Source organism: Borostomias antarcticus (genome assembly GCF_949987555.1).
Source record: "Borostomias antarcticus genome assembly, chromosome: 15".
NCBI classification, from domain to species: Eukaryota; Metazoa; Chordata; class Actinopteri; order Stomiiformes; family Stomiidae; genus Borostomias; species Borostomias antarcticus.
Genome location: NC_140248.1, coordinates 7,643,299 through 7,655,121, shown reverse-complemented (window position 1 = coordinate 7,655,121; position 11,823 = coordinate 7,643,299). Strand labels below are relative to the sequence as shown.

Below are 11,823 nucleotides of genomic sequence, written 5' to 3'. Positions count from 1 at the left end.
TGACCAGACCACCCCTCCTGACCAGACCAACCCTCCTGACGGACCAGACCACCCCTCCTGACCAGACCACCCCTCCTGACGGGGGCTCGAGGTCAGAGGCAGAGACAGAACACATCCCCCATGAAGAAATAGCGGGCAACAATGGCAGACTGATTTCAATGACACTGATAATGGTAACGCAGCGTTGCACTAAAATCCATGAAAGGGTCATGTGTAGCGACCGCGATCGGGAATGTCCGTTGGCCCGGTTTCCCTGCCTGATCTCACCTGACTGCATCGCTGGTCTCTCCCTGCTGTCTCCTCCTGGACTCTCTAAACTCCAGAGGATGCAGCCTTCAGATGGGGCAAACACCTCCCTCTTCCCAATCGATACCTCCGATAGTACCACCATTAAGAATGAGTCAGGATTGAATTATCGGACGTAATGCAGATAATACTACATTTCATGTAGAGGCAGAGAGGTATCCTGTAGAGGACACGCATCATTTAGTCTGGGATGGACCACCCCCTGCCCCTCCCTTAGAAACAGGATGGAGATAGATAGAGATATGGTCCAGCTGGTGGTTTTGGGGGAATGACCAGCCCCTGATGTACTGTAAAGGGCAGGAGACCGGGATTCTCCTCATCAATAAGGACAGGGGGTTTAAATGCCATTCATATTTCATGAGGGCATCAATGGTGGGACAGCCGTCCCCTATGGAGAGAAGGGTCAGGGGAAGAGAGCACTGAGCCAGCCTGCTTGAACAGAGTGAATTATTTACTAGGTCTAAACTCTGCTGAGCACAGCAAAGCTGCAACCACAGCCTCCCAGAACATGTAGTAAGTGTGTGTGTGTGTGCGTGTGTGTGTGTGTGTGTGTGTGTGTGTGCGTGTGTGTGTGTGTGTCAGAGAAAAGGGGAGAGAAAGCGAGACGAAACGTGAGAATCATGCTTGTGGCGCTTGTTCATCCTTGGATGTTTTTGTGGTCTTTTTCTGAGTGGTGTATGCAGTACCTCTCCTCCGCCAGCAGGGGCCCTCTCGGATGGTGTAGGACAGCTCGGTGAACTCCAGGTCCACGGCGGAGCGTCGGGGGAGGTGGGAGAATCTCTGGGCCTCTGTGATGTGGTTCTCCACTTTCTTCAGGTGGGTGAGCAGAGCGGCCTCCTGAGGGGCACCCCCGGGGAGTTTGGTTTCCTCCATGGGGATGCTGACCGACACCGGCTCCACCGGTCTCTCAGCCATACCAACAGCCTGGAAAAGGGGGAAAGACGAGAAATACGTCGGAACAATGCGTGCGGTTGTGGTAAATTGACTTTCTGCAAAGGTAACTATGCAGTTAGGTACTAGGTAACTACCGCAAGAGCCTCAAACTTTATAAACACAACAAGGATTTGATTTTCCCTTTCAAACCGACTATAAGCACAATAAGGATTGTAAACCAAAATACTTTCCAAACACACATTCCATTCAATGTCCACCTATATGGTAAATAACTGCTTGTAGCATTAGGGAATCTGGGCGAAAAAAACAGGAAAAATTATTAATTTAAACCAGTGGTGATATGATGATCATATGATGTGTGTGTGTGTGTGTGTGTGTGTGTGTGTGTGTGTGTGTGTGTGTGTGTGTGTGTGTGTGTGTGTGTGTGTGTGATTATCATGGATGGGGGTTGTTCCAGCAGTTGTGGTCACCGTGGGAGCGATGTAATGGTGATGGGAGACATGCTCTTGGAGGAAAGCTGTGGTGGTGATCGGATTACGGAGATCCATGGACTGGGCTGCCTGTGAGGAATAGAATTCCTGGTGTGAGGAGCAGGGATCTGGTTACGGGTCCAGCCGAAGAGCCACAGTGCTGATTCACACGAAACTGCTGGACGACGGAAGAGATTTCCGCCATACACTCCCCCCCCCCCCCCCCCCTGCTCTCTAACCTCCACTGCACTACTCCCCTGCTCCCTATACCTCCTCCACACACCCCTAGTCTGCCCATCTCCTCTTCCCCACTCTCTCTCACCTCCTCCACACTCCCTTTCACCTCCTCCACACTCCCTTCACCTCCTCCACACTCCCTTCACCTCCTCCACACTCCCCTTCCCCTCCTCCACAGTCCCTTCACCTCCTCCACACTCTCCTTCACACTCCCCTTCACCTCCTCCACACTCCCCTTCCCCTCCTCCACAGTCCCTTCACCTCCTCCACACTCCCTTCACCTCCTCCACACTCCCCTTCCCCTCCTCCACACTCCCTTTACCTCCTCCACACTCTCCTTCACACTCCCCTTCACCTCCTCCACACTCCCCTTCCCCTCCTCCACAGTCCCTTCACCTCCTCCACACTCTCCTCCACAATCTCCTTCACACTCCCTTCACCTCCTCCACACTCCCTTCACCTCCTCCACACTCCCCTTCACCTCCTCCACACTCCCTTCACCTCCTCCACACTCCCCTTCACCTCCTCCACACTCCCTTCACCTCCTCCACACTCCCTTCACCTCCTTCACACTCCCCTTCACCTCCTCCACACTCCCTTCACCTCCTCCACACTCCCTTCACCTCCTCCACTCTCCTTCACACTCCCCTTCACCTCCTCCACACCCTTCTTCACCTCCTCCACACTCCCTTCACCTCCTCCACACTCCCCTTCACCTCCTCCACACTCCCTTCACCTCCTCCACACTCCCCTTCACCTCCTCCACACCCTTCTTCACCTCCTCCACACTCCCTTCACCTCCTCCACTCCCCCCTTCACCTCCTCCACACTCCCTCCACCTCCTCCACACTCTCCTTCACACTCGCCTTCACCTCCTCCACACTCCCTTCACCTCATGTCCGTGTCTCCGTCTTGGACAGGACAGGGGAACAATCTCTTGGGTTCTGTATGTTCTGTATGTTTTTTATATTGGGTCTCTTTTGTGGAGGAGACCCATATGTAGCACGGGGAGAACAAGCAGACTCCCCATTGAAAAGCCCGGGAGAGAGCCCCACCTGAGAGAGAGACCCATCTGAGAGAGAGACCCATCTGAGAGAGAGTCCACCTGAGAGAGAGCCTCACCTGAGAGAGAGCCCCACCTGAGAGAGAGACCCATCTGAGAGAGAGACCCATCTGAGAGAGCCCACCTGAGAGAGAGACCCATCTGAGAGAGAGCCCACCTGAGAGAGAGACCCATCTGAGAGAGAGCCCACCTGAGAGAGCCCCACCTGAGAGAGAGAGCCCACCTGAGAGAGAGAGCCCACCTGAGAGAGAGACCCCCTGAGAGAGAGACCCCCTGAGAGAGAGCCCTACCTGAGAGAGAGACCCATCTGAGAGAGAGAGACCACCTGAGAGAGAGCCCACCTGAGAGAGAGCCCACCTGAGAGAGAGAGCCCACCTGAGAGAGAGACCCATCTGAGAGAGAGAGCCCACCTGAGAGAGAGCCCACCTGAGAGAGAGAGCCCACCTGAGAGAGAGAGACCCATCTGAGAGAGCCCACCTGAGAGAGAGCCCACCTGAGAGAGAGCCCACCTGAGAGAGAGAGCCCACCTGAGAGAGAGCCCACCTGAGAGAGCCCCACCTGAGAGAGAGAGCCCACCTGAGAGAGAGACCCATCTGAGAGAGAGTCCACCTGAGAGAGAGACCCATCTGAGAGAGAGACCCATCTGAGAGAGAGCCCACCTGAGAGAGAGAGCCCACCTGAGAGAGAGCCCACCTGAGAGAGAGCACATCTGAGAGAGAGTCCACCTGAGAGAGAGACCCATCTGAGAGAGAGTCCACCTGAGAGAGAGCCCACCTGAGAGAGAGCACATCTGAGAGAGCCCATCTGAGAGAGAGCCCACCTGAGAGAGAGAGCCCATCTGAGAGAGAGACCCATCTGAGAGAGAGACCCATCTGAGAGAGAGCCCATCTGAGAGAGAGACCCACCTGAGAGAGAGCCTACCTGAGAGAGAGAGCCCACCTGAGAGAGAGCCCACCTGAGAGAGAGCCTATCTGAGAGAGAGTCCACCTGAGAGAGAGCCCACCTGAGAGAGAGAGCCCACCTGAGAGAGCCCACCTGAGAGAGAGACCCATCTGAGAGAGAGTCCATCTGAGAGAGCCCCACCTGAGAGAGAGAGCCCACCTGAGAGAGAGCCCACCTGAGAGAGAGAGCCCACCTGAGAGAGAGCCCACCTGAGAGAGAGAGCCCAACTGAGCCCACCAGAGAGAGCCCAACTGAGAGAGAGAGCCCACCTGAGAGAGAGAGCCCACCTGAGAGCCCACCTGAGCAACGACAGGCCCGGGCAGAACACGCCCCCGGTGTCAGCAGCGCCCCATGCGGGAATCGAACCCAGGACCTTCTTGCTGTGCGGCGGCAGTGCAAAGCACTCCACTCACCTCCTCTCCCGCTCTCTTTCACCTCCTCCACACTCCCCTCATACTGCATACACTCACATTCCAAGGCACTGAAGCTCAGAGTCGGGGTCTGGGAGTCTGTTGCTCCCTCTCCTTGTTAGCATGCAACTGCTTGCCGGGGAGGAAATCAAACCTACGCCATTGATTCTATCCCCGTGAGTCATTGTCATTCTGGGAGGGCTTGATTTCTCCACTACGGCAGGAGACGCAGACAAACACCAACGACTACTGGGCTGGGCTGGTGCACCTACTCTTCTAGAATCACTCACTTTGCCTGCCTGCCTCTCTCTCTCTCTCTCTCTCTCTCTCCTTCTCTCTCAATACTGCCTGCGAGACTGGCTTCAGACAGCTTTATTAATCTAGAAAAGTGCTCGACCGTTAAAAAAGGCAATCAAAGTGCTTCACTGCCGGTTGCAAAGGGGGGGAAATAGAATTACAAGCAATGGAGGCATGGATGTTATTTACAGGACATTAAAGAGATACCGTCCTGAAGAGTGTTAATGTCTTTCAAGTCAATGAGAAGTAACTTAAGCCTCCGCAGAGGTAATCAGGCGGGCGTTTACGAGTCAGCTTCCCAGCCGACTTCCGGCTGCTTGGATAACACAGACAGGACCGCTCCTGTCCACACATTAACTGTCTAATTTGACCCGCCGTGACTTTAGATACACACTGGGGTGAAGGTCAGTGTAGGTGATGGTTGTTGAGCCATGATGAAGACCATCTCATCTTTCCATTCTAGATAGTGAGCTCCAGACTTGCGTAATGTTGTGTCCAAAACCAGAAACTCAGAACTCTACAGACTGGATGCAACATACAGTCTGTTGGTCGGTCTTTACCCACAATCCCCCAGACATGAATCCCGCTGAGGCGTGGGGATGTAGGAAGTAGCTCTAGAGCTTGCTTGATCGTCTCGTTGAGAGGTCAGGGAAGAGTTTTTACAGTTCACCTATTTTGGCCCCCTGGGTGAACTGTTTTTTTTTGCCTCCCTCTGGAAAATGTAGGGGTATAGGATCTATGTCCATCCCCCATTTGCTCTCTGTAAAGCTCATTGTGTTGCCACTGTGTATGAAATGCGCTATACAAATAAAGTTTGATTTCATTTAAAAATAAAAAAAAAAATATATATTTTTTTTAAGAAGTGCAGCAGGGTTTAAGCCTTGCATCCTCAAAAGAATATAAAACTGACCATGGCCTTTATTGATTGACCTTCCATTAGAGAATTTCCATTTCCACAGCGACTATAATGGCCTCTCCCTCCCTCCCTCTCTCTCTCTCTCTCTCTCTCTCTCTCTCTCAGGCGGATGAATGCCACCATGTTCTCCTATGGGTTGCCTCAGAGCCTGTATGGCACGTGATTAGAGAATATACTGACACATTCAAAGAAATATGGTTGTTGTATGGAGCTGGATCAGACTGCAGACTCCATTGAGATTAATGGCTACATTCAACTACACAGTATGGCGAGAAGAGAAGAGAATAATTGTTTGTAGAGGCTCAAACCACCTGTTACTGTATTCCCAGCTGCAAACTATGATCGATGGGACTACACATGTCTTCAGTATGCTCTCTCCTAGAAAGATTAGATGTAGCCTAACCGCGTGGGGTGGGGTGGAAATGGAGACGACTGGCCCATGACATCATACTGTACATGCGAACTGCAGAGTAAAAAAAAATTAACTTTCACATGCATTACACTCATAGATACACTAGGGCGCTCACACACACACACACACACACACACACACACACACACACACACACACACACACACAGTTTGCAATAGGCTGTGCAGTAATAATGCATTGAGTGAACATACTTGTTCTTGACAGTTGAAATGACCAACAGTAAAGCACCCCGTTCCTCTTTTCTTGGTAACTGCTCAGTTCATCCCTCTAAATATAAACAGCACAATCCAGCAACAGGAGAGGGTCCTCCACTCCGTGCCAGGCAAAGATGGTCACTGTGCGCCAGGGTCTATCGGATCGGTTCTGACGCGATGGAGGAAACAAGGTTCTCCTCCAGAAGGTCCCTCGGTGCGCGGTACATCGTCCCGCATACAACCCAGCGTCTCGGCTGAAATGTGAAATCACCTCCGGCTCTAACCTAGGCTACAAGCTATGATGACTGAGATGAAAATCTCACCAAATGCTGTATCTGCAAGAGTCAATCAGGAGTTCGATTTCTCACAGACGTGGTCCTTTGTGTCCTGAACAGCTAACCGGCTACTCACACACGTATTCCCGGTGATGTTTATTATTTCTCTATCCTCCGTCTCTCCACATCTTCTATGTGGCGCGTACTGCAGTATCCCAGTAGCACGCAGTAGTTATCTGAGCGGTCAGAGCATCCCTGGCACGCCCGGCAGGCTCGGATACAGGGCGTTACTGGCAGGTTTGGTTGGGAGATAACGATAGTCCGCAGGAGGCCCGTGCCTAATGTTTTCGGAACCACGGCAGTTCGTTCGTGATCCCCTAACGCTGCGACTAGTCCCCTTGGCCTAATTGCTTAGTCCAGATGAAATCAGCACCTACAATATTGAGTAGGCTCCTGCGACTATTACATTGCCTATTTTATCAACATTTTTAAAGTTAACCCTGCAGCATCATAACAATGATGCTATTCAAAATGAATATACTTTTTGGGACATAGCCTATGACACGCACAACTGCTCTTTATTTAATGATTTTTCAGGATGCTGAAGCTTCTGCTTTAGGGTGGGTAACTCAATTGAATTCTCGTCTTTCACAGTGATTGGAGCAGCCGAGCCTAGATAAAACATCTTCTGTCTCTAACGAGGCAACAATGGAAACGCGTCAGTAGAAGCGCGCGGTCACTTTAAAGACCGCACCTGCGCATCTGCATGGTGCTGATGCTGCAGTGCCCGGGTTATTTTCGGTGAAACACGGGGTTACTCGCGTTCAAATAACGCCCTATATCACTGGTGAGAGGAAACCTAATCAATTATGGCCCGTTTCTAGACTGATAAATACCTCAGAGAGAAACATAAACTACAATATTCGCCCATGGTAATTTGTGTCATCTAAAACGAGCAAGATGATCCTAGGCTACATAATGTATGGATTGCTCATTATGTTAATGTTGACTGATTGTATTGATGCAGCAAGCAAGGCACCAATCATTGAAACTCCCATTAGCTGTGTAATTTTACATAAAAGTGAAGTGATACAATTTAGTCTGAGAACTCTCTCTTTGCTCGTGGCTATCTGTGGCTCAGGCATAGTTGTAAACCGCAGTGGTTGAAAAGTAAAAAAATAGAGCCCACACTTGACTTGCAACATGCCTATTCACTGTCGGTATTTTGTCTGCATTATGTGCTGTGCTTGTGCAGTAAATGTGTTGCACTACATGTGACTGATGACTGGAAAATATACGAATGGAAAATATAGTACAGTGACACCGTGTGGTTGAAATCTGTTGTTTTGTGTTGGTCTGCTGTTGCAGTTGCCTATAGCCTACTATGATGACTATTACTATTTGGACATCTAATTTGATGAATATATGGTTAAATAATTCCCAGAACTAAATGATCTAGCTATGTCGTAATGTCGAAATGACTAAATTACTTTCCATGGTTAAAGTGGAAATGGAGATTAATTTTGTGATTAGTATGTCATTTGTTCTCAGGTGTGACCATTGGTAATAGAAAACATAATCTTAATATAGAAACATTTTATGACATTCGTTTACCCTCCTGAGCATGAAATAAAGGAAGTAATGTCTAATCTATGACCTGTCCTTTGTTTGGTAGGTGCCTTCTAATTTTTCACATCCCCCAGGGAACATAGGATCAAAAGCGGCCAAGCTAGATCATTACCTGAATGTCAATAGTCCCATTTCAGCTCCATTACATCATGGGCAACCTGGCACATTTTTCTCCATTCACAGGACAGTATAAGAATGGTAGAGTTTGCTTTTTGGGGCCACTGATAAACTTGAGCGTTGTATTCCGTCTCAATTTGTCATATATGCCAGCTTTGAAAGAGCCTTGACGAAAAGCTTTCGCTGAATTAATGAAAATGAACCTTGGCCACCTGGGATTGGAATGTATGCCTCCTAACTGGGGTTAGGTGCAGTACTGGAGTACATTCCAACACACTGTATAAGTAAGAGAGAGAGAGAGAGGGGTGTCAAGAACAACGTGAAAAGACAGAATGGCAATACGACTGGCAAATCTACTTTCTGTGGCTTTTTTCCAGTTACTGGTACTGGCTGCATTCACAGAAGGAGGTGAGTATATGCATCGCTTACTTGGGTACATACTGTATAATGACTACTATACATATCTTTTAAGTCTGTCTGTATGTCTGTATACCTTTGCTGTCATTTCTCACTGCTGAAACACCCACATTTCCTCCTACAGGGATGATTAAAGTTCGTATCTACAGGGTACAGTATCCACACACAGCTTATTGTCATAGTGCCGTAGTGTTAAGGCTGCCACTAAAAGTGATATGTAGGACCTGTCACCACCAAACTATAATCCACTTTATAATAAGCCTAATTTGCTGGGTGTTGCTGCATAGGTCCCCTAGCTGTACCCATCAGGCTGTCTGTGGAGGCTGCGCTCTATGACGAGATGCCCCGATCCTACTCCAGCTCCGTGGTGGAGGGGGGTGTACTACTGGGGGCTTTGAGGAGACTGCAGAACACAGACCATGACTTCAAGTAGGAACTCTTTGATATGAGACATTTTTTAATGAGCATAAGGTTTGACAAAGGAAAACGCAGCCAGGGAAGATTCACACACCAAGCTCTCCACGCCTTGACAGGTTCACAGTGACGGAGGACCCCGACTTCGGCGTTTTGCTGGAGAGTGTGAACGGAGTGGCCGGCTCAGAGGCCGAGCGCACCTACTGGGAGCTTCTGTCCGAGTCCTCGGGCAGGAAGACCAGGCTGGATGTGGGTGAGTGTCCTCATTTTGATTGTGTATGTGTTCGTTTGACTTGAAATAACCTATAGATATGTCTCTTTTTTTCACAGGAATTGGCTGCTACAAGCCCAAAGCAAACGAACACATCATCCTGAGACTCAGTACTTGGTCTAAACACTGAGGATCCTTGTGCCTCTAGTCGTAGACTGGCTAGGATTTATTATGTAATATCACAACATGCAAATAAGCCGTTTGTATTGTGGAAGAACATTTGACTTTGGACACGCTTGTTATTCATGCTTTCATGCATTCCAACCAATGACGGAGAAATAAAGATGTACTATACCTAGACATGGAATTCCATCAAAATCATGTGAATGAAGGTTTAAGACAACGCACACAAATACATTGCGTCCATCACACCAATCCCAGCCACGAATGTATTCCCATTTAGGTTCATGCTTTGACATGTCTTTCCATGGTTCAGCCGGTCTCTGATCTGAATCAGCCAGGCCACCTCTCTCCAAGCCTGGGGTGGGGAACGACATTAAGGTCTCTGCTTTACCACCGGCCATCCAGGTCTAACCAGGGGAGGAGAATGAATACCCACCGTGGATCCACGCATATGCACGCGTGCGCTCTCTCTCTTTCTCTTTCACTCTCTCTCTTTCTCTTTCTCTCACTCTCTCTCTCTCTCACTCTCTCTTTCTTACTCTTTCACTCACTCTCTCTCACTCTCTCACACTCTCTCACTCTCTCTCCCACTCTCTCACTCTCTCTCTCCCTCATCTCATATCACATAAGGGTTTAGAGGCTGCTGTCACACAAGGGCTGCAGACGTCTTTGTCATGTGTGCCTAGTGAGTCCTTTACTTGGAGGTCTTTTAAGTTATGTTGAACATGGTTCGTCCCATGAGCAGAGTAGCGGAGGGAGCGAGACCACATCTCCACACGGTCGAGGACAGTAGCAGGTTGAGGTCAGTTCCACGGGTCTTAAATGTGTCCGTTGATCCACCCTCCCCATAACAGCCACACACGGGATGGAACAGCAACCTCACAACGAAGTTTCCCAGGAGGTTGTGAGTGTGTGTACAAACTGGGTCGTCTCCATCTTTTAGCCTGCAGATGCTAAAAGATAAATAAATACATAAACAAATAATTTCTGAGTACTTAATGGTGTGTAAACGTTAAAAGTGTTTTACACACATTTCGACATCTTGCTAGTGAAAATCAAATGCAAATGAGTTGCCTCTCACCACATGCGATGGAGCAGTCGCACTGGCAGGAGTCACATCGGGAGAACCAGCCCTGCCAGCTGGACTCCCTCTTCCTGCAGTTGTCGATGCGGATGCAGCCCTGCTTGGGAGGGCCTGCGTAGGACCTGGAGGGGCAGCTGGAGGAGCACGACCCATCGATGTCCTTCTCGTTGATCCCGATACGCCCCCTCCGACACACCCCTGGCCCGCCGGAGAGAGCAAGGAAGGAGAGAAGCGAATGAACGGCCGATTCGCGGGTGACTTGTGAGGTTTGCGTGCGGTTCGGATCCACTCACTGAGGCAGGAGGGTCCGGGGGTCCAGAGACCGTCGGGCTGGCAGGCGCGCGCCGGGTCTCCGATCAGCACGAAGCCGGGGCGACAGGCATACCTCACCACGGAGCCCACCCACCATTCGCTCCCGAACACCACGCCGTTGAAGTCCACGTCTGGCCTCCCGCAGTTCACTACCGCGCCACAGAGCGAGGGGGGCAAAACGGGACGACGTTACGATTTGGACACAAGCTGCACACAATCCACTTTAAGGATGAGGACGGGGGGATCGCACGCACTGTTATGGTCACGCGACATTCTGAAGTGTGATGACTAACCTCTGCATAACGACTTGTAGCCAACCCAGCAGCAGTCAGAGTCTCCACAGAGGTCTCTCCTCAGCTCCGGGTGTCTCCCCCGACAGCCCCCCATGCACAGGGGGGCCGTACCTGACCAGTAGGTGTCATCCCCAGGCTGAGGCGGAGCCCCCGCCGTCACACCTGAACCACAAAAGTCCCATCAGAGTCCAGCAGGACACCTCCATGTCATTATACACGCAGATATAAGCCAGACGCTCCTGCCAGGCATATTAGCAATATTAGCATGGTCTTACCGCTGCCTGCCTCGTCCTGTATTGGTTCAGGCAGCTGTGTAGACACCCTATGAGTGGACCCCAGGAGCAGCAGCAGAACGCATAGTCTCATGGCGACCCCTGACCTGTGCGTCCCTTGGCACAGTCGTCCCTTTGAAGCAGGAGTCCTCCCTTCGGCGTTTCTTTCAAACTGCGATGTGTGTGTGTGTGTTTAGCGCGTGCGCGCTAGCGTTCCGTAGCTGTGTGAGCTGCAGTGATGAGGCAGAGCGCTGAGGGTGCTGCTTACACTAAGCCACCTTCGGGTGGGAGGCTAATCTCTTAAACACAGCTAAAAACAACATGCCGCTACTATCAGATATCCTACTGGGCTTTGAATGAAGGTCGCTTACTGTCATGTGATTTATAGAATAGAGTTAAGTGAGAGTTAAGAGAAAGATGTTAAGGGTAATGATGTTGTAAGTCACTTTTGTAG

General features: G+C 50.3%; 2 protein-coding genes across 3 annotated transcripts in view; both read right to left on the bottom strand.

Annotated features, from left to right (window-relative positions):
• abcg4a (ATP-binding cassette, sub-family G (WHITE), member 4a) overlaps positions 1 to 1,221 on the bottom strand; it is a gene marked incomplete at both ends in the record, with an annotated part of 16,790 nt that extends 15,569 nt beyond the window's left edge. For both annotated transcript variants that reach the window (XM_084450061.1, XM_084450060.1), the window contains one exon: positions 993 to 1,221. In XM_084450061.1, the coding sequence (XP_084306187.1) occupies positions 993 to 1,221 (229 nt within the window). The remainder of the gene's footprint in view (positions 1 to 992) is intronic.
• Positions 1,222 to 10,155: 8,934 nt separating this feature from the next.
• On the bottom strand, positions 10,156 to 11,222 carry LOC311318647 (inactive serine protease PAMR1). The gene is made up of 4 exons (XM_084450035.1): positions 11,098 to 11,222; positions 10,786 to 10,953; positions 10,490 to 10,690; positions 10,156 to 10,361 (listed from the first exon to the last, which is right to left on the bottom strand). Exons 1-4 carry the CDS (start codon positions 11,189 to 11,191, stop codon positions 10,348 to 10,350), a joined length of 477 nt encoding a protein of 158 aa, XP_084306161.1. The 5' UTR covers positions 11,192 to 11,222; the 3' UTR covers positions 10,156 to 10,347.
• Between the last annotated feature and the right edge of the window lie 601 nt (positions 11,223 to 11,823).